At 38.4% G+C, this 24134-nt stretch overlaps 1 protein-coding gene across 1 annotated transcript in view; it reads right to left on the bottom strand.

Moving 5' to 3' along the window:
• Positions 1–24134, bottom strand: part of LOC149947669 (uncharacterized) — a 61479-nt gene that overhangs the window by 12594 nt on the left and 24751 nt on the right. The window contains exon 2 of the mRNA XM_090172980.1: positions 8024–8156. Within this exon, the coding sequence (XP_090029106.1) occupies positions 8024–8156 (133 nt within the window). The remainder of the gene's footprint in view (positions 1–8023; positions 8157–24134) is intronic.

The following is a 24134-nucleotide window of genomic DNA, read 5'->3' as shown; positions in this document are numbered from 1 at the left end:
TTAGTATTTCTGTTTAAATAATTTTTACAAATATTTAGTATTTTATTTTATATACTATTTTGTAGTATTTGGTTTCAAAATACCAAAATTTAAAAATGGAAATATTTTTAACAATAATCATATTATAATCCCACATAAGTTACTATTTCTACGACCCTTTTCCATTTTTATTCTGAATTTAATCCTCAACAGAGCGAGAATAGGCGCGTTATTCCGGTGAGTCGTTTCTCGTACTAAAGAGTAGGATTATGTTGAATATCGGCACGTAATCGCGACTCGCTTCCCGAAATGCATATACTCTAGGTTTAACTCGAGAATGCGCGCGTTAACTGTACTGGCAGGAACTAAAATGTTTCCTAGCGGAAAAGTGATTCTGAGCTGTGCTTATGGAAGAGAACATTCTTTGCCCGCAGTTTATCTATGGTGTTAAAATGGATAAGTCTCAGCGTCAGAGAATTCCAATTTTAAAGTAGTTACGTTAAAGCAAAAGGTTACGTATATTCTGATTTAAATTATTTGATAATACCTCTGGCAAACGAAAACAACCAAAACCAATTTTAGACTTTCATGGACCATCTGAAAATAAAACTAAAACTGATCAAGAATACGTTGATAGGCTCACGTGATCTACATTCTAAAAGACGTTTACTCTCGTTGACCTGTGGAAAAAAGCGCATTTAAAGAATTGGTACAAGAGTTAAACTCCGAGGTTAATTTATTGCGCTCAATCCAGAACATGTAATTAAGAATATAACGAGCCAGTGTACCACAGGTGATATTGGAATACAAATAAAAAGATTTAACGGGTGTCACTGGTCATTGGCCCTCAAGGGGTCGGAGTGTGCAATAACTGGTGGCTTTACCGGGGATTCGGGGTCCGGCTCTTGTAACCCGTAAGGGCAGTGGTGCACTGGGAGATGTTAGCTCCGTCCAAATGGTCCTATCTCCACCTCTGATTTCGGTTAGGTGTGGGCTGGATACTCGGCTTCGGCCCACGCTAACGGAGAGGGTACAGGCAAACTGGCCGCCTCGGCGGATTGGGTAGCCTGCTGTGGGGCGGAGGGCCTCCATATGCGGGCACGGCGGCCCTGTTTCCCGGCCTTTTGGAGTCCACCGGGATCTCCGGTGCCAGCTGTGCCGGGTTACTTGGGCTGCTGTGTGCTCGTCGTTCCCCTTTAGGAGCTCTTTCCAAAGGGTTTGGCTCTCTACCTTCCTAGGTAGAGTGTCAGCCGGAGTTGCCAGAGCGTCCGCTCTCGATCCCACTGCTGTGTGCGAAGTGGCGAGCTGGTCGAACCATTGCTCCACCTTCTGCTGAGTTGAGCGGCTTGCGTCGAGGGTGCGTCCGTCAGTAGTAGGGTTCTGCTACCCATGCTGGTTTTGTCACCTGTCCGGACTTGTGGACGCATTCTGATGATAGACCTCCGGTGGTGTGGTTTCAATCTTACCGGTACACCGGGCTATAAATTCTGACACATGTCACTGGTCATTGGATTGACATTGTCTCTGTTGTTTTGATCCGTAAACGATTAAAAGACAGTCACAAAAGTGACAAAATTTCAGAAATGCTTATAAACATTTTCTCCAGACACAATATAGACATTCAGAAAATATGTTTTACTGTTACAGATAATGGATTTAATTTGGTCAACGCGTTTCAGGAAAATGGAGAAAGAATTGCGATTTCTGAATCTTTCGATTTGGATAATGAAATTGAAAACAATGATAATAGAGAGGTTAAGTAAGCCAGCATAGGAAAACGCGAACGGCGGAACTTGTAGGGATGTAGACGTCTTTGTGTGTACAAGTTTCCCTGTTCACGTTTTCGGGCCATTTTCTGGTGCGGGTTTGTCCTGTCTATTACTGAAGGCGAAGATGATTATAGCGAAGTTACGGACACTGATGTGTAGAAGCAGAAAATAACGAAGAAGATTACCTCTGGCATCCACATATGATATGTGCTAGTTAAAATTCGCTTTCTAATACTGATGTCAATAACGCATAATTCAGGATAAACGTACTTACAAAAAAGGTTTTAGAAGTGCAATGGCTACTTGCGCTAAATTGTTGAATTTAACAAGTCGTAGCGCTAAAGGATCCGAGGTTGTGGAGAAAATTGTTGAATTTAACAAGTCGTAGCGCTAAAGGATCCGAGGTTGTGGAGAAAATTGTTGAATTTAACAAGTCGTAGCGCTAAAGGATCCGAGGTTGTGGAGAAAATGGTTGAATTTAACAAGTCGTAGCGCTAAAGGATCCGAGGTTGTGGAGAAAATTGTTGAATTTAACAAGTCGTAGCGCTAAAGAATCAGATGATCTGGATAAAATTGAGAAATTTAACAAGTCGAAGCGCTAAAGGATCAGATGATCTGGGAAAATTGAGAAATTTAACAATTCGAAGCGCTAATGGAGCAGCTTTTGTAGAGTAAGTTGTTGAATTTAACAAGTCGAAGCGCTAAAGGATTAGTTGTTAAATTCGACAATTTTCTTGTAATTCAAAAATATTAAGTTTTGGAATATATTGCTCTTTCGTTAATTTTTCTTAGTAACAATTATCCCTCTCACGCTTCTCCCCCCTTAAGTTTCGTTTAAAATATCTTTCCTGAGTTTTAATGCTGGCCGTTCTTTCTGACGATTATTATATTCTCAATTGGTCTCCGCGAAGGTGCCCCCAGGCACTGTAGCAGAGTCGTCCCCAAATTGGTTTAGAAGACTAGTGCGCATAGTCTCTATTCCCGACCCCGTTTTGGTCGTTGGTCCGATAGTCCTTCCCCTGTTTTTCTTTTGAGGCATTGTCATAAGCCGCCCGTTCCCAAATGTTAGTCCCATAAAGTTCCTTAGTTTCATTATTCATTTCGAACTATTATTCCAAGAATTGAGAATTGCCATAAAACCAGTAATGTGTGCATCGGTGTCGATGCTTTCATGTTAAAGTATTTTTTGTTATATTACTTTTAAAAATTGAATGTGTCAAAGTTAAAGTGGTTATTTATGGTCTCTGACCTTGGATCTTGCGCGTGGTGAGCGGGACTTAACGACTTCCAGCGAAAGTGTCCCGACCTCTGACCCTGGGGGTAATCAAGACTAAGTACCCCCTTGGTCATTAGACTTGGTACATCCCGCCTCGGCCTATTGGGCAATTTAAATATGGATGCCAAGAGGTTATTGGGTCCAAGTGACACTATATCCGATCCGGATGAAATAGGTCACGGCCCCCTTTTGATTAAAACCAGAAGTCAGTGATTTAGAGAACGAGAACGACAACTAGAAATAGAAGCGGAAGAAGTTGGAGTCTCTCTCTCTCTCTCTCTCCAAGAGAGACCGACCAACCGCTCCAAAATAAAGTTAAAATAAAGACATCGAAGTGTTCACCGGTGCTTCTCGGTAGCGGTTCCTCGACGCCAACTCTAACTATGTGCGGTCCGCGATAACAGGAGCCGACGATCCTCCCCCTCGACGGACTACCTCGTTGGACGCACCCTTTAATTTCACTTGAGTATAACTTTAACTCGTAATGGCGATTCGTCGCTACTTCCGCGTTAACCACAATTTATGGTTAGCGGTCTGCAACCGGGTTATAAGCCGATAATACGGCACCCAAAAACTTCCAATGGCCTTCGGGCGTAGAACATTGTTAGTGTTGTTTTCGTAAATATGTTATTTTAGTATTTTGGTCAAGTTACCATTTTTATATGCCTCTGGCATTAACCCTACGGGTTAATTTGCTATATACTTGAATGTATAACCTTTTCACGGCCTTTGCGCCATTTCTTGTTTTGTTTACTGAAATTAATTTCCGGAGTCAACTATTAAATTTTACCTATGGCAATTCTCAATGAATAGTTTTATTTCCTTAGTAGCTAAGCCGAAACACATCCCTAAGATTTTTGAGCTAAGTAAAAGTAACTATCTCGCTAACCCCAATAGTGTCAGTTATGCGAGTACCCGGAGCAACAATAAATTGTTACTGGGATAAATATTCTGTTACATTCTCCATAACAAGTCGAAGCGCTAAAGGATCAGATGTTGTGAAGAAAATTGTTGAATTTAACAAGTCAAAGCGCTAAAGGATTAGATGTTGCTGAGAAAATCTTTTTTTGATGCATTAATGAGGTTATTAGAACAAAACAGGGACGGCATTTGGGTGGGCATTTCCCCAAGATGGTAAAATGTTTGGTTCAGTCTATTATCCTGAATTACGCAATAACTATTTCGATTTATAGTCCAAAAATATTAAATTTGACGCGTTTTTTTCCCTTGTAAAAAAAAATCAGTTTTCCCAGACCCTCGGATATTCAAGAGTTGCCTCCTCCTGAAAAATCCCATGAAATGACGTCACTGGGTTTAATCTGGCTAAAAGAACTTGTAAAAATCAAAAGATAAATACCCTGAGTGTTAAAACAAATGGAAAATTTCTAAGTAGCTAAAAATTATGAAAATATGAAATGCTGGCACAATGAAATTATACTTTTCAAACTTGGGGAATTGATTGGTGCTCTCTAGTGCTTAAATTTCCATAAAGTCGTGGAAAATTGACAGGGGCGTCATTTGGGTGGGGCAAGGGGGAATTTTTATGAGCTAAAAAGGTTCACGAATTTTTCTAATACCAACTCAGAATTGTATGAAGGATAAGTAATATCTTAGTAATTAGTTTTGTTATGTCGATTATCTTGAAAATCACTAGCAATTATGCAATAACTATTTTCATTAAAAATCCAAAAAAAAATTAAATTTGACGCGTTTTTGCGTTTTGAAAAATTGTTTTCTGTCCCCTCCTGAAAAATCCTGAAATTACGCCCCTGGAAAAAAGCGGCACTGTACCGTTTACAAGATTAAAATATAGTTTATTGGGCTCACTAATGCTAACTATATTAACAAGTAAAAATAAGCTTTTTGAAAATCCAATTTACTCGCTTGCACTGAGATTACCTTCGAGCTATATTAGAGTAGTTTGGAAAAAAAAATTGTTATTTTCATCTGAGAGTCATATTTTTCCCATTTCCGTAGCCCACTTCAAATTCAAACTTAAGTGGGTTCCGAATAAAGAAAGAGATTCTGTTAGAGACAGTTTTCTAGAAGTCCTACGATGTTCAATTACGAAAATAGAAAAAATATTACCCTTGAAAATGAAACCCAAACAAATGAATATTTTGTTTTTACAAAACCTGAAACGGTTTCATCTATTTATAATGCCTTAGATATCGGGAAGAGCCCTCTTCTTCAGATTTAAGAGAGTTGCGTAGATTTAAAGCAGTAAAAATAGTTTTTCTGAAATTTGGAATAGACTTACACAATATTTTGTATTTTAAAATACCGAAATAAAATATTTTACTTTAAATACTCATCGAAAACGTATTTAGTATTTTGTTAAATTATTATTCCAACCAGAAAATTTACTATTTTTTTAAATACTTATTCCAACAAATATTTACCTGGAGATGAATGTATGGAGACGAGGATATTTCTGTCCTGGGGTTTAAAACCGAGGTGTTAATTTCCCGTAATATTGTTCGTGCACTTCAGGTACGAGGATAATTTACAATGCGTTTTTCCACGAAACGATGGCTTGATCTGATCTACTGGTACTTTGCGTATCTAATTTTGGTTCTAAATGTAGGACTATTTTGGGGGGAAACTCTCAGATAAAATAACGCTTTTTGTTAAATAATTCTTGCAAACTGTTATTGAGAGAAAAACGACGTCGTATTAAAATTATATCCTATAATTGAAATGGCCATAAGGCGCTGTTATTTAAATGTAAGAGCATCATACAATTATGAAAACTATCCGAAGAAGTTTTTAATTTACGGGGGTATCTGAGAAACGTAATCAACGACACCTGGTAAGACATTTTAAAGGCCATGTGGAATGAAATGCTAATGCCGCTAGAATTTATAGTTTCGTAAAACGAAACCTACATTGTCCTAATACCAGTTCAAGAACTAGCTAATACTCTCTTCCCGCGTTCGAAATGTACAAAAGAAAACGAGGTTAGGAATATCAAGATTTATCTCCCTCAACAGACCAAGAATCACAATTTTGTTTAAAATTGTACGAAACTCTTATCCTATATATAAAAAGAAGTATCAAGGTGGGGTGGCGGAGTGGTTAGCACTTTCGCCTCGCAGTAAGAGGAGCCGGGCTCGATCCCACGGTTCCCACCTTGTGGCACTGGGTGAAAACTCGGAACTACTCCTTACGCGTCGAGTTTGCAAGTTCTCTCCCCACTGGTTTAAGGGGTATTTCCCCGTGCTCTTCGGTTTCCCCTTCCATAAAAACTTGTACAGGTTAACGGTAGTAGTTAGTATAGGGAGCTGTTGGCTCGCGTAGCACGCTATTTAACCCGGCCACCTGAATTAATGGCTTCAAAAGTCGCTTGATGACTTAGGCCTAAGGTAGTGCCTTGGGTATTAGCCTAGCTGATTATTATTATTATAAGCTGAGAGTCTGTGTATGAGAGACTCATTATAGGGGTTTCCATAACATTAAAAATATAAATGTCGAAGTATACAAATGTTTCTATTTTCTACACAAACCCAAGTATATCTTCTTGTTTCTTCGCAGATTAATTCAAACAGCAGTATGCCCCTTACCATAAAAACTGGTCGAGGTTTACCGTAATAGTTAGTGTAGGGAGCCGTTGGCTCACGTGGCATGAAGGGCTTGCCACGACCCTCCTACGCGGCCCCTCGAATTAATAGCATTTAAAAGTCGCTCGATGACTTCGGCCTAAGGACGGTGGTGCCAAGGGTATACCTAGTTATTTATTACGTTTCCGCTTTTTACTTTTATAAGAGTAAAAACGTAAACACGGAAGAACCAGAATTCTATACGAAAACAACTATTCGAATGATTAAAAATAAAATATTGGTTGGTCAAGGATAAAGCATTATTTATCACGCATTGATTTTGGTACGTAATAAACTGAAACATTTTCGACATGTTATCGCGTTTCTTTGTAAAGCTATAAGAGACATCGATCGGATCTGGAAATACGCGTGTCGGCAATTGGTCGGGGCCATATTTTCTAAACACTCGTCAAAGAGAGAAATCTCTTTCCTGAGCGAGTCCCTGAATGTCGGCTTCGGGACACTCGTCGCTCGGGGCGCGTACACACACGGCCAGGCACGCGAAAACGCGCCTTTCCGTTTGACAAGCCAAACTCGTAAGTATACGCTCTCGGGGAACTTTTCTCTCTATGGCCGCGAGTTTGCTATGCGCTTTAGCCATCAGCATTTTCTGATGGGGCTTGGCACCCTGTCAGTTGCAGACGACACCGAGTAAAGACTCGGAGAAGAGATAAAATTGTATCTCTTCGTGAGAGAAAAAAAAGAGTAAACTTTGGATCCCCCAAAAACCCTTTTACGCGCTTACACTATTTTCCCAAAAATGACGGAGTGGCGGCAAAACGACCAGCGAGTAAAAATAAAGGACCTTTCACCACCCCCCCCCCTACCCCCTTTAGTCAAAAGCGTTAAAAGTTTCGGAGGGCGCGTGCCGGAGCGCCAATTGGCGTCTAAGAATACTGCCGCGAATGATAAAAGAGAATGTAGTACACGTCGAAATGTCACGCCGCGCGCGTCTTGACGCCGGTTCTTCTTTATTGCTACCCTTATTTTAGAGGGCAGTAAGGGCTATTTTTGCCCTGGGACCTGGCAGTTTATCGCGCCTTACTCTTTCGCCGTGTTCGTTCTTTAATATTTATAGATAAGACTCGAAATATTCGCCGTATTCCCTAAAATTGGACTTTTATCGTTTTTCCGATATTCCCTATTTGGAACTTTGAAACTCCTAGTTTACGCGTCCCAAAATTATCGGTATCCGAAAATGAACTTGGGCAAAAAACGAAAAAACTTTTCCCGCGCATTATGTTTCAGCAATCAGTTATACGTTAAGTATTTAGGTTGTCAGGAAATGTATGGGCCTCGTGATTACCCGAAGAAAAACAGTGCCTGAAATATGTCCACCTCGCGTACGAGCGTGCCTGCATTACAACGATACATGATATTGCTAAATAAGAGTAACTTACCGTTACATAGACGATAGCGTCGGTAGACTGGTCTGGATACACAAGGTGGTCTTTGCTGAAATTTTCGTGCGCCGATCCCTTCAAACCCAAAGCGGTCGCGTTTTTCTGCAGGCACATCGGACTTCCTCGAAACCTGTTCAAGAAATAAAGAAAATTGTGGTGATCTAACACATATTACAGAGGTCATTAAAATTTGACTGTTCTTTCTTTATATGAAAAACGATAGGGAAGTTTTTTTATCTTTAAAATGATATATAATTTGTAATAAGTAAATCAGTACTCCACCCACAATTAGCTAAAACGCAAAAGCTCACGCATCCTCCGCCAAAACCTTTGTGACCCCCATTTTCCTTGAGTGGCCTACTCCTAGCGACAGAAATGGATAGCGGATGGCTGTAGAATTATAATACGCAGCGAGAAGTGGAAAAAAGAAAAAACACGATTTATCTTAGATTAGAGGTATCCGCATTTCTCGCCAGTAGCGTTAGGTGGCGCAGCTGCATTACGTCATTTCTAAAATTTATTCAAATTGAAATAACTGAACATTAAATTTTAATCCTTTTTTTCTGCGAGTCTATTTTATAAGCTAATCTCTTTTATTACGATTTTAGACAATTAAATACTAATGAAGCTAATCCTTTTAGCATCCGAACGGTTTCATTTAGGTCTTCATCGTTTCGTGGAAGGGGCGTAGCAAGGTTTCTGAGTCAGGGGGGATGGTAAAATGGGTCAGAACCCCCAGTATTCTGAAAATGAGGCCTTTCGGAGAAATAAAAACACCTAAGGTTTGATATTTTTGGACCGTCCCAAATATTTATTGCCTTTTTAATACGGAATTTCAAAACATTATATTAGATTTTACAAACTTCATATAATATTATTACACAAAAATAAACAATATTCGTTTTTGGTAGTGAAATAAAACCATTTTCTACAAACTTCACTAAAAACTGCAAAATTATTTAATTATCACTTAAAACCGTACGTTTGGGGGTTGGGAAATTTAAAAATTTCCCGGTTCCTACGCCCCTACTTGAGAGTGTTTGCCTATAAGTTCCAGTTGAAACTTCGACACTATCTTCGGGCAAAATACCACTAAATTGTTGTCTTCAGATCTGCAATTCTCGCCACGAAGCAACCTATATTTTGGTATACGAGATCAATATCGCGATCTTGTGGGACGTAAATTTATTAACGAAGAAGACATTTCTCATTTCACGTACCCTTTATTTTTATTACACCGTATATATATATATATATATATACGGTGTAATATATATATATATATATATATATATATATATATATATATATATATATATATATATACATATATATATATATACATATATATATATATATATATATATATATATATATATATATATATATATATATATATATAAAAATCTTTCGTTGGTTCTTTCAAAAGTTGCGCTCCGGGCCGTATATATCGAAGAGGAGTTAGGCTCCCGCGGGACGTGCCTCGACGTATCGATTTTCGTGGTGGCATGGCCCGGGATTACATCGAAGAAAGTCTAAATAAAGCCGCGGCCCGCGAGAAATACGGCTGGAATTATCGAAATGTATGTTTGCACTCTCCGAGGCGACATATTTATGGCGAGAAGCTCTTTTGTTTCTACGGCAGCGTGTGTCCCTGTCCCTTCTCTCTCTGTCCTTTGGCCCCCGTCACGGTTCGACGAAAATAACGAAAAGAAAATATTACGGCCATTGGATCCTTCCGGACCTATTTCCAAATATGAAGCATGTGAGGTCAGAGAATTCGCCGTTATTGGACTGGGAGTCGGAAGCCTTTCCAAACGACACCGACCGAAAATATTTAGAAAAATCAAAAAGCGCTCGCCAAAGCCCGAGTAATTCGCGAGCGCCATCTTCATCTTGGTTTCTACCCGTTTCGAATATTCCACAATCAAAATATTGCCAAATGGTATTCGTGGTACAAACGCGCAACGAACTGTTTGGATGGTAGTTTGGTTATGTAACAGTTCTACCGCCTACGATTATTGCCAGGATTTGCCAATATGAAAGTAAATGATAATGTCCTGGGAAATAGTTTTTGGAGATAAAGTACATTAGTACCGGATTCCGAAAAATAAAAAATTTGTTGAAATAATAAAATTGGAAAAACAAAATCTTTACATTTGACGATTGCCTCGGAGTCGAAGCGAATGGACTTCTTAAATTGGGCAGCGAAGGGATTTACTTTGTTTTGGATAAACAGTCTACAAAATAGTTTTAGTTTCAGAGTTTTAGTTTCAGAAATGTTAGATGCTCTTTAAATTCGATTAAAAGAAAAATTGTTCAATAGTATTTAGCAAAGTGGGGTGGCGGAGTGGTTAGCACTTTCGCCTCGCAGCAAGAGGAGCCGGGTTCGATCCCAGCTTGTGGGTGAAAACTCGGAACGACTCCTTCCGCGTTGAGTTTGCAAGTTCTCTCCCCACTGGTTTAAGGGGTTTTCCCCCGAGTTCTTTGGTTTCCCCTTCCATAATAACTTGTCGAGGTTAACGGTAATAGTTAATGTAGGGAGCTGTTGGCTCGATCTCGTGGCATGCAGGGCTTGCCACCACCCTCCTACGCATTGTAACCCGGCCACCTGAATTAATGACTATAAAAGACGCTCGATGACTTAGGCCTTGGTTATTAGCATAGCTGATTATTATTACTAAGACCGCTCTGATTTCAAATATTAATTAAACAAATTAAACATTTAAAACTCCTCTTTAAAGACATAGTTTAATATGGGATAAGCAACTTTTTTTCACAATCTCGCAAAGGCGCAAATTCCGCGATCTCTACGCGGGATTATTTTTTCAAAAGGTTTTTCTCTTACATCTCCCAAACACCGTACAAAGTACGTTGAGATCAATAAAAAGCGTTTATATAATGGCGTTTGTAAATTCTGGTGCCCCGAGAGATGGTAATAGAGTCGGCGAAAAAAAAGTTCCGGGTTTGCGATATACGACACCGCGCCGGTATATTTGAAACCGTACCAACTACGCAAACGTCAGGGTTTTTTCGCCAGGAGTTCTTAGCAACTTCGAGGCCCGCTTTAAAAAAACAAGCTATTTCTTTCGCACACTTCTTGTCTCATTTCTCTCGAGGGATAAGGACGTTAAACGTCTCATCGAAAGAAAGTCGGCCGCGGAAATCCCCAATTCTCTACACAGAAACGTTCTTTAGCGCGTATAAAGATATAACCAATTTATAAACCTTACTAGGAAGGGAATCAAGGGATGCGGGGTCCGAGGTTTACCCCATCTTTCTCATTGATGTATATTTAATACCCTGGTATCGCTTGTATTTACAATTCACGGAGATTTACGCGTTTCACCCGCGTTTTTAAAGCCACTGGAAATGGTTTAAAAGAGGGGCTCCCACGAGGTAGCACCATTTAAACTGGCGTTTCCAAAGTTAGTCCCTCGTTTAAGAATAAAAAAATGTAGAAGAGATCGTAAAAGTTAATAAAAGCAAATCCTCGGTATCCCGAGCCTCAAGTCCAAACCGATTGTCCTCTACGCGTAGTTCTTTTACTGATAAAGGTGTCTTTTTAACTCTGACGACTGGCGTATGGTAGGCTTACGTATTTCCGACGTTGGACCTCGGGTTTCTCATCAAAATATTTATAGGGTATTTTTTATTCGGGACTTTACCGATATAAAATCTCAATGGGAAATTTTTCTTCCGTCTCGTGGTCGTTTCGGGCACGAGAGCCGAGTCGGCTCTAAGTACCCACATTTCCATGACGGCCGCTTTTAAAACCTTTGAAAGTCAAATTCACGTCAAATCTGAATATATTCGGGAAATACTTACTTACGTATAATATTTTCCGTTCTTTATTTGGTTTATGCTAAAAAACATTTCTCGCGAACGAGAAAATTCCGGGCGCGCTGCTAATCCGCTCAAAGATTTCAACGGCTAATGGAAAATTATTAAAAAAAATCCCTAATGTAAATTTTCGCAATTCTCCGTATTAACATAAGCTTAAATATAGCGTACGTCAAGAGAGCTCCGCGCAACCTCACTTTTCGAAGGTAAAAAGTAAGAACTCATCTCAAGAAAACCACTTTCTCGATCAAAAAGCCTTTTCTAACGGTAAACAATAATTTTCGCTGGCTTAATTGCCCAGAAGATAGCCGCTTTTACGAGTACAGTAAAAAAAGCGTTACTTTGCTTTAAATAAATGGATTCAAATTCAGTGTTTTTCCCCCCTCAAGACGCGCAGAGAGAGAGAGAGAGAGAGAGATAGCGAAAAAAGTGTTTCGCGGAAGAAGAAACCGTTACTGCTCGCCTTTGTTTTCGTATCCCTTCTTTTTTCGTTTGGCGCCGCCACCGCCGACGAATAGTGCATCCAGAAAATAAAAAAATGAAGAATGCAAAGAGCGAAAAGAACCGCTTCTACGTATCGCTCGTATACAAGTACAAATTCCCATTTCTTTTATTGCTGGAAGCTGTTTCCCATAAACTTTAAAGAAAGCGCTAGAGGCGAGTTCGAAAAATATTCCCCGTTTTCGATTTGCCAGAGCTACAATTTTATTTACGGCTAGTACATTGTGTTTGCGAATATAGATAAGAAAATAAAATTTAATTTTGAAGATTACAAACTCTATCAGTCTCTAAATTTAGTCTACGCGCTAGTAAACTTTTACGGTAGGATTAATTTAGCATACATTGGGAAAACATTTTTAAATCGCGATGTTACAAAGGTCCTACAGTCCACAGTTTTTACTACGACATAATATTTCCAGTCTTCGATTCTCCTGTCTCTTTGGATGGTATCGTGCCTAGCGTACGGCGCTTTGTTAAAACAGCGTTTTTTGGTTAAGCGTTTCTCAGTAGAACGGTTTGTCAAAACAGCTTTTTCCATAAACAGCGTTTCTGAATATAGCGTTTCTCAAATTAGCGATTTTGAAACCGCGGTTTTGGTCAAGACAGCGATTTCTTCGGCTACGGGGAATTTTCGATATATATAGGGAGTTATCTCAAGGCTAGCGCGCGGAGCGCGCAACGGTTAGGTTAGCCGGGCACGCCGTAGGCGCGTAGGCACCGTTTTGCTATAGAAAGCAGCGCGGTTTTGGGAAACGCTGTTTCGACAAAATGAGGTTTAGAGAACCGCCGTTATGACAAAGCGCCGTTTGAACAATTTGTTATTTTGGGAAATTCTATGTAAAGAAACGCAGTTAGGACCAAGCGCTGTTATGACAAAACGCTGATTTGAAAAACGCTGTTTTCGAAAATGCTGAATAAACAAATGCTGTTTAGGAAAGCGCTGTAGTTAATTTATTCGTACGAGCTAATAGGAATACGATTTCAATGCAAATAAGTCCAATGCGCTGGTTAATTATAATAATTAACTAATAAACATTGTTAGTAGACGGGTGAACGTGTACGCGCGCAGATTGTACGGAATAAAGTTACATTGACACACCTACAAGATTCCAAGGGGGTTTATTTCAGCACATTTAATGGCACCAAGTTTTTATCAGTTATCCCAAACCAACACTGTCTCATTTCAAAAGCATTCGTAGAATCCAAAACTTTATTCCATTGAATCGAGAGTTCATAAATCATCTAAAATACCTATTTTAACACAATTTTTTTTAAACTCGTATATAAGAGTAATAGTAATAAATTAAATTCAACGTCTACGGACAACAAAAGGAGCGAAATTTTACTATAAATTGTATTTCATTGCAAATGACGACGTAAAATAAAATAACGGATAATGAATGACATTCTTTTCGGGGCATGAAACGTCGCAGTTTGCGAGAGATACGATCTTCCGAAACTCGTTCTTTTTTAACGGCGTATTACAATAGCATTTCACCATTTTCGAGCTGTATCAACGATCTCGCGCTATTTTTCTTACTTCAGACTCGACGGTACTCGCATTCGTATTGTATTTTTCTTCGAAAAGAAAACGCGAAAAACATTCCATTGATTGCCGATTTTTGGAATTTTCACCGTAACTCTCCGATACAACAAAAGAATGAGAGGACCATGAGGGTGGATATATATTTTACCTATAAAGTCTCTTCTTTAAGACTAAAAATAAAACCGAATCGATAGAGAACAATAATGGAAATTTTAAACGCCTTCTCCTTACTAATAGGCCTACGATCGAAGCTTTGGTCCAATCGCTTATGTTCCAACAAAAATTGTTCGAGTGTCAATTTACGTCGTTAAATTGGGAACTGCTATACGCTTTCGTATTAAACAGTGTCGCCCCGGAACCCAAATCGAGTTACACCCGCGTTACTTCAAATTTAATTCATTTTCGTGCTAATTTATGCAAATTAAAGGTCGGAACGAAGTCGTAAATATATCATTAGTCCAGCGACCATTTTCATTAGACCATCCTACTCTCATTTCGCGGAAGCATCTAATAATTCTTATTAGTTTGATTATACAAAATGCGATTTTCAATACAGGTATTATAAATTTCGTTAATGAATAAGCCGCGTTATTCTAATTATATTCAAAGCGAAGTTGTCCCTGACCTAATTTCGATTTACGGTTTCTGTCGAAAGACAATCTTTTTTTTTCACTCCGGGAAGTTCTTATCGCGAAGATGAGTGACATAGAAACGTCAGTCAGTCGTGTCAAGAATCCAGCCTGCGGGATATTTGCTCATTTAACTCTATAACGGTTTTGAAATTACTTATTTCCGAGAGTGGTGGGAGACCATTCGAGCGGACGACTATCAACAGACGGTCTCGCGTTTTCCCAAATGGGTTGCCCCCCCCCCCCCCCCCCCGTGCTCAAACAGCAACGGTTTTAAAGAAGAAGAAAAGAGATTTGACTTTGCTCCTCTGCCTGGATGAAATCCTCGCGCTATCTGTATACTAGGAATATTACGAAAGCTTTTCTCGAGGATTTGTCTGTCCTAGTTGGAGAACAATTTCCACTTATTTTAAAAGCTTATCGCGTCAAAACCTACAACCAGATGTTTCGAGGAATAAAACTTCGATTTACATAAAATAATATTAAAAGAAAAGAATGACGTAATCCCCAAACCCTTTTAGGTTCGGGATAAGAACGTGTTGAGAGTGGGCCTCTACGCATTTTGTACCTTCGATCGCGCGTCTCTATAGCGACACCTTGACGAAAGGTTATAGATCAGGCTATTTGATAGACATTGAAATATTCCATTTTACGGAAATATGAACCAAATTTGCAATCCAACCTTCGGAACCATTAATTAATTGATAATTAATGGGTCTCATTTATTTCTTATTTTTCTGAGGATGTTCCACCCGCGACCCGATTCTTTCGGGTTACAATTTGTTGTTCTTAGCACTTAAATCAGATTCAATCTTTTTTTACGTTCACTTTACACTAGCAAAACGTACACAAATAGACCAGAGAAATAGATTTGTAATAGCGAAACTCTCAAATTTATCCCGATTCCGAAAGGCGCTCGAGGGTCGAGGGCTAAATATTCCAAGGCTTAGTACACGTTGGAGCAGTCGAAGTGGGTCCCGGTTGAATGGGGGAGTGGGTTCTATTTGTTGTTCTTCCCCTTCGCATTTCTCTCTTCCGGGCCAAAAACCTAGAAGGGCTCCCCACTCATCAAGCGACCTGGGCTCGTTTAGCGAAGTTAGCGAAGAGGGAATTTAATTTTATCACTGGTTGGACAGAAGTAGCGGAACGACTCCTCGTAGCTGTAGGGCGAGCGGGGCCTCGATTTGTGGATGGCTGACCAGTATATAGCGGCGCGGTAGACCCTCGGGCCAAATGGTAAATTCGATGAGGGTCGCTGATGCGAATGGCGCCGCCGGTAGAGGTCTAACGCGACTCGAAATGAACGCCAGCGGATTATTCGAAGGGAAGCTGGAACGCGGACCGAAAAGAGAAAAGGCGAAAACGACGCGGACCAGAAAGAGAAACGGGCTCCCACCTATAGCGCACCCTCGTTCGAATGAGCGTCAATCTCTTCGCGTCCTTTTTTTTCGCGCTTAAAGATTGGATTCGGCTTACGTCTAAGCGACCGTAAATTTACTACTAGGGGCAATCTTCGCGCCAAGCTAAATAGAGAGAATTAAGTAGTATACGATTAGTAACGCGCCGTTGTGTAAGGGTTCCCCGTTTAGCGCCGGGGATGGTTCGATCCCCGCGTAATTCGAAAAAGCCCGACGGAGCGAAAACGAGCTAAAACATCGCTATTAATAACGCGTTAGTTATAAATGAAATGTACTATCCGATAATATAAGTTTCGTAGAACTACGTGGACACTCGCCAAAATTTTCAAATTTGTAAGTGAAAATTTACACCTCTCACCTTTTTAATCTACCTATTTAATTTCGAGTGATGAGTCATTTCATTTACGACTAAAACTAATATAAGTAAACTATACCATAACACCGCGTGAATACGTTATAAACTTACGATAAAATATTAATATTAGCATCATTATCTATTCGTAACTATCGTTTATCACCCGTTATGTTAACTTTTAATTACAGCAAAGTTAATCTAAAATTTATACTGTCCATACATTTATTAAAATTTTATTTAAACAAAGAAACCTAAATTTTATTACAAACATTATAAATAGTTTAAAAGTTATTTATTTAAAAGTTATAATTAGGTCCCCGAGGATCTTTACAGCGAGATCGAAATCGAAAGGTTTTAAAGGCAGCGGCTTCCAGCGTGGGCTCAGCCGGAAGTTTTGATTATTATCGGAAACTTTGTTTTCTTCGAGAAAGCGCAGTCGAGTCAGCGAAACAAACTTTGTAAGCCCTTATCTGGAACGCAGAGGGGGGTGGAAATACCGATACATTTTTCATTAGCCCTTCTCCCTTTCTCCTCAAAATGGAAGAGAGGGCTTCTTCCCCGCAGCACCCGCCTTCGACGATTGTTAGACTTTTTCCCTGGCGGCCAAACTCTTCCATTCTTATCGAAGCGATTTCGCAAAATTGGTCAAATACGGGGCCATCGTTAGTGATCTACTCGCTCTATCGTCGAGATAAACATTTTTATACCCAAAAATATCCCAGATTCTGTAGTCACGTACTCACGTTTTCGCTTTGCAGCAGCCCCGCGAACACCTCGATGCGAAGTTTCGGAATTCCCACCCGTCTCTTAGACATACAATAATTCCATTCACTCCGTTTACGCTTCGGTTACGAAGGTATCCTTTGTAAAACTTCGGCAAGCTTGAATTTATGAACATATAGTGGAAGAGAATTTGGGCTTACGTCTGTTTATTTATTTATTATTCGTAACGCATCAGCCTCTAGCAGCGAAAAATAAATACATATTCGCCGCTATACTCGCGCGAAAACATAGACTGAAAAATTAATTTTTACATTACTAACAGATCAGCCCCAAACAAATATGAAACTATGGACTATATATAATATTATTAAACTTTGAAAAAATTATGGTTTTCAAATTATCATTATTCATTACCTTTTTGAAGGGGGTCATATTAGTTTTAATTTCGATATGTTTAAACTACTTAAATAATTGTTTCCCTAATACTGACGCAAATTTCGTCCATGATGTCCACCTTTAGTCTCAACGTATAAATCAGTTCTTGATGAAACCTAAATATTTTTTTAAATTGGACCAATTATCAAGAAAGTTTCCTTTAAGTTTTGTCCGAAGTCCAAACAACGGTTGGTAAAAATAACTCGAGAACTATCTCGCGAAACTGCCAAACAAGATCAGTTTTAGAAACGAGTAAAAGACAATTTCGGGAACCGGAGGAAACACATATCAGCGACTCTCGGAAGATAAATTTCGGGAAACTTTCTTGCCAGAGTTCCTGGCTCGATACGGCCGAGAAACAACGGCAAACTGAGGAAAGACGTGCTCAGGCGCGCGTTGGCCGCTAATACGACTCGCGCTGGTGTTTCTGGAGAGACTAGTAGCTAGTTCATTAGGAGACGACACAAAGACATTAAATATAAACGAAATAACGGTGCCTTAATTCAATTGGGGCCCATTACATCCGAGCGGCCGCCCGTGTTTCAGCAACAGAGATAAACTGAAAAATTAATATCGAAAGTCTACAGCGCCAGCCCGATGTCACTCTATATCGCTAATTCCATTTACGAAATTGAAAAGTGAACGCGAGCGACCAATAAAGGGTGCAGTGGCCGGGATATACGAGCACCCACTCTTCCCTTAAGCCCATTAACGCGTCCGAAATAAAAGAGAATCTTGGCGGGGGGTGGGGTGGCGCGGGTTTAGAGAACGGTGCCGCTAATAAAGCTTAACTTTCGATTCGGGCTTTTAATGTTGGCGCATTCGCCGGCCGCCTTTATATTCCGGCCGCTTAATTAGGGCCGGTGGCGGTAATGAGATCACTTACGGGGCCGGCCTTTGCCCGCACCGCCGCCGACACTCGCGCCATCTATCCGTGAAAAGAGCAGCCCCTTCGTTCGCTTTGTCGTCTCTACCGCGGCCAAAGTCTTCGTTTGAAGACGAGGCTCGAAAGACAACGCCGGTATCAGAGGGACCGCCGCTACCGGAGCTTTAAATCTGTTTGCCCGAGGGCAACGCCTGCGGCTGACTTTGAAACGCGTAAAGCCCCCTCTAAAGGATTTTCGCACTTCATAATCCCGGGAAATATAGACTCTTTCAACCCCCAGACGCTATTTATAAGTCAATTTCAATTAATTTCTTAACGAGATTTTCTAATATCCACTTTCTCACCAAATGAACCGTTTCGAATTTTTTCGCCCAGAAATTTTAGAAATCCAGAGTCGAAGCTTTCAAATTTAAAATAGGTTTGCCGTTAACTTTCAAATGGCTCTTAAAAATCAGGGTGTGGCCGAGTTCTCAAAAGTATTAACTAAATTACGTTCCCTAAGAGCGAAACAGATGGCGCTGCGATAAACCTTTTAATAAATTTTGACATTTTCTCCCTTAATACGTCGAGTTACCAGAATATCAAAAAGGATGCTGAGAAGATGCGGAGAAAAGACAACATTTGACACCCATTTCGCGGAAAGGGGATGGATCGTTAGAAAACATTTTCTTTCCTATCACAATTACTTTTACAAAGAAATAATTGAGTCCTAACTCTAAATTTCAAAACAAGCACCAATAATTATTTCCTTTATTACATAATATTTTGTTTAATTATTTTAAATTTATTTGATAACATCTTGTTAGTTTTTCGTTAATTGTTTTAAAATTATCGTTAATTGTTTTAAAATTATCGTTAATTGTTTTAAAATTATCGTTAATTGTTTTAAAATTATCGTTAATTGTTTTAAAACTATCGTTAATTGTTTTGAAATTCTTGTTAATTAATTGTTTTAAAATTATCGTTAATTGTTTTGAAATTCTTGTTAATTGTTTTGAAATTCTTGTTAATTGTTTTGAAATTCTTGTTAATTGTTTTAAAATTATCGTTAATTGTTTTGAAATTCTTGTTAATTGTTTTGAAATTCTTGTTAATTGTTTTGAAATTCTTGTTAATTGTTTTAAAATTCTTGTTAATTGTTTTAAAATTATCGTTAATTGTTTTAAAATTATCGTTAATTGTTTTGAAATACTCGTTAATTGTTTTAAAATTCTCGTTAATTCTTTTAAAATTATCGTTAACTGTTTTAAAATTATCGTTAACTGTTTTAAAATTCTCGTTAACTGTTTTAAAATTCTCGTTAATTGTTTTAAATTCTTGTTAATTGTTTTAAAATTCTCGTTAATTGTTTTAAAATTCTCGTTAATTGTTTTAAAATTCTCGTTAATTGTTTTAAAATGCTTGATAATTGTTTTAAAATTCTCGTTAATTGTTTTAAAATCATCGTTAATTGTTTTAAAATTCTCGTTAATTGTTTTAAAATCATCGGTAATTGTTTTAAAATTCTTGTTAATTGTTTTAAAATTATCGTTAATTATTTTAAAATTATTTTTAATTGTTTTAAAATTCTTGTTCATTATTTTAAAATTCTTGACAATTATTTTAAAATTCTTGATAATTATTTTAAAATTATTTTTAATTATTTTAAAATTCTTGTTCATTATTTTAAAATTATTGACAATTATTTTAAAATTATTGACAATTATTTTAAAATTCTTGACAATTATTTTAAAATTCTTGATAATTATTTTAAAATTCTTGACAATTATTTTAAAATTCTTTATATTTATTTTAAAATTCTTGATAATTATTTTAATTTGTTGTAATATTTGTTTGTCTTGGTAACGATGTCCAAATAGGCTTTGCCTCGGTGGTTGCCAACAACGATTTCTTCACTTTGCGACATGATTTATCATCACTTTTTCAGATAGTTTATTTAAGGCTCTTGCAGACAACGAAAAACGTCGTTGTCACCACGAACCAAGTCAACGGGGAAAACTACTTTTTAATATAGCACATGGCCCCATACACTTAAATTAATTAAAAAATAATTACAATTCAATTACAAAATCAGCAACAATTTGTTTCTTCTGCAAATTAACAATACGGTATTTATACGCAAGAAAGAAATTGAAACATTTCCTTTTAATGTCGGTGTTATTAAAGTCACGACGGAAGGGGATAATTTTGATATCTTCATTTCCAAGGGGAATTGAAAAGACAAATAGAGTGGTATACGATGTCATTATGGTATCTAAAGATAATGAAAAACAATTTAAATGGATATATAATAACCCTGAAAAGCGCGGAGAGCTAAAAGGAAAATGATTCCGCGTGAAACTCGAGCATTCGCCATTTCCTAACAATATTTCATAACTCGGTTGATGCTCCTATAATTGTCTCTCCAAATGGCTTTGGACCAGATGGCTCGTTAACGGCAATGAGCTTGACACAGATAAAATTATTTTTAGAACAGAAGTCGACAAAAATGGCGAAATATCCGACTGCAATTTTTGAAAAAGAAATACCTATCACGACGATAAAAATGACGGAATATTGTAGGTTTTGGTTTCTTACCCGCGTAATACGATAAAATTATCAATTCCAAAACGTGTTGTTTTTAATTATAAAATTAATATTTAGTCTTAACTTTTCCCTATAAGACAGTAAGTTTAGTTAAATTAACTTTCTAAGTACGGGATGCCCTTTGTATACGTTATATTTTAGCGCTAATATTTGAATGATATTAGTCCAGTAATAATAGATAAACTTTACAAAGCTTGTTGTTAGTATGCCTTACGTTGTAACAACTATAAACTATTAAAGGGAATGAAACCTTCCTCGTAATATAATATCGAAATCGATATCTCCGCTACCATCGCCAAAGACGTCACCGAAATTGTAGCATTTACGTTTGACACGAAGAGAGGCAAAACGGTAACCGCGAAGATAAAAGTCACCAGGGCTGTCCCTCATACGATCGCGGGCGACGAAAAGTCAAAGAACAGGGAGTCACCGCGGGCGGCGAGAACAGAGACCAAAGTATACGTAGATGGGTAATTGAAGTCATCCTGGGCTCGCGTGTCCCGAAGTCATTTCAAATAGGCTCGCGTCGTGGACGAGCCTTGACGTCTTTAAATTAAAGATGGCCCGAAAGAAACGCCCCTCGGACGTTTTATCGACATTTTCGGAGCGAAGTCACTCTGAGTCCGTGAAGGGAAAGACAGTATAAGATTTGCTCGCCAGGAACGAAAAGTTATTAACATTTAAATAATGCAAATTGAACACCTAAATGCAAATTAGAAGTGTAAAGGAAATTTCCGCCATTCAAAATTTTTGTCGGATTAATTATTCAAATCACTTCAAATTCTTTTTTTTTCTTCATCTTCTCTAAACAGCGCGCGGGAGGTTTTTTTCGGCGGACGCCGAGAAAATAGCACCTGCCCTCTCAGATTCAAATTCGCGAAAAAGAGTTTTGTTTTCTTCTTATTGTAGAGTCGAAACTCGGAGAAATTTTGATATCACAAATAATAAAACTCGAGGATAAAGTTGCCTGGATAGAGAATGCGAAGAAAACTAAAGGAGAGAAGCAAACACTGAGAAAATTTATCCTTGGAGTTAAGAAAACACAGTTGGGCGAGGTGGGAGGCTGTTGATTCGCGCCACCGTAATTACCAAAGGGCGATAGGGAAATTTCACCTAAGCGGCGCCATTTCTTCGGTAAACAGCTAAGCTCGTTGAAATGAAGAGAAACTCTACAGAGCGGAATACGCTCATCCCGGGGAACTTTGCTAAAGATAATATTACACCGTGTTCGCAGTTATCTAAATTTTAATATCGTTGAACTAAATGTGTACATTGCGAAATATTATTATAATTTCTTGCTAACGCGGCAAATATTACTTTAAGAAAGCCCTTACAGACATAAGAGATTCCGATAAATGGGAACACGCCGATTGAACAAGAGTAATCTTAACCAACGGATCTACTCATACTTTTGTGGCTTACATTTTGTTTTACGAATAGGTTATTTTTTTTAATTTATTCCAAACTTCTGAATTGTACCAAGCACAGATTTGCGAACGACTTTCAATTCCATATTTACAGTCGAAGGCTGCAATATGGATGCAAATTTCCGACTTTTATAATCAATTCATTTAGAAACTGCAGTTTAGCTGAAATACATCTGTGTTTGGACTGGATAGGGTCCAATTTCATGCATTTTTCATAACTCGAAAAATGTATTTCTAACGAAAACGGTAGCCAAAAATCAAACAACCTACAGTCAAATAGGCCTTTCTATAAAGTAATATTGGCCTTCTGGTTTTGATGTTGCTGCTGCATCACAGGTGACGTATCGATGACGTTTAACTACGAAAGTCCCTGGAGTAAATTTGATGAGGCACCCTGTTTTTAAGCATAAACTGAATAGAACTTCTACGTATTTCGTGACGAATGAGCTACATAAAAATAAGTTTAGAAAGCGTAGCTTATTTTATAGAAAGGTCTCTTGTAAAGGTTTTGCCGAGGTGGTAGTCACTTAAGTAATCAGATGAACCAATCATAGGTAATCACGGGAATACACTATAATCACCGGAAATCACTGAAAAATTGTGAGTAATCAATGGAAATCACCGAAAAATTATGAGAAATCACTGGTAATCACCGAATATTTAACGAAAAACAGAAATCAGGTGTACAAAATATTTACGAGTGACTACCGCCTTGGGTTTTGCAGAAGAATACAGTCTTAAAACAGTCCATTTCCAGAACTCATTGGAATCTTTGCAGGCCAGTTTCAGCTACATAACAGCCTAAAGCATAGCGCCGATTTGATTTTGGCGGCGGTGGTGTTTCACGAAAAACACCCAGCGCCGGCGCGCTGATTTTTTTCGGTGGCACGAAGGGTAAACGTTTCTTTCCCCTTTTTAAATTTTGGTGAAAAAATTCAAAGATTTTTTGCGGGCAAGAAAATAAAGTTACGTTGAAAATCGCCAAAAACAATTCGGCGGCGGAATCAAAATATATCGGCGGTGGCGTCGGCAGCGCGCCGAAAAGTAAACGGCGGCGTTCATTACAGTTCCTTGAAGTTCAATTACAGATAAGTAGCAGCCGCATTGCAGTTCTCTCGCATCAACTTTAAAGCTCCTCTGCAGTCACATTGCAATTGCATGTGCCACTCGAGCCAACAGTAATAATAAGTATAGTGAACTGTTTACTTCTTAGTATATATGGAAAGGGAAACCCCCTTTAACCAGTGGGGAGATAACTTGCAAACTCAACCACAAGCTGAAATAGAACCTGGCTCCTCATGTTGCGAGGCAAAAGTGCTAAGTTACAAGTACTCCGCCACCTATTGCCTGTTTGCTTATTCTCTATTAGATACACAAAGTGAAAAAACGTGAAAACTAAAATTTTTTCTTTTATCATAATATTTGCAAAATTTGATTAAAATGATTTAAGTATATTAACAAAAAAAAACAACACGAGTACGAACCTTTTTCGTGTCAAGGCAAACCGCCGCAAGAGGTCCGTAGTTAACATCTATTCGATCCAACTAGTTTTATACGTAACAACCGTGTTTTTTAAAATTCCGCCTTTTGAAACATTGCGTGCTTCATATTTTCAATATCGAAAAGCAAACATGTACAAAGCAACAAAAACGGCCTTGAAACCTATTCACTTCCAAGTAACGCGGAAGGTACCTTCGAAGTTTTAAAGAAAGCGAGTTTTCGTATCAAACTATGTTTAACGAACGAACGGACGGCACGT

This window comes from Leiobunum rupestre, chromosome 4 (genome assembly GCF_980474605.1).
Source record: "Leiobunum rupestre chromosome 4, qqLeiRupe1.1.hap1, whole genome shotgun sequence".
NCBI lineage: Eukaryota > Metazoa > Arthropoda > Arachnida > Opiliones > Sclerosomatidae > Leiobunum > Leiobunum rupestre.
This window is presented reverse-complemented; position numbering and strand designations above follow the sequence as displayed.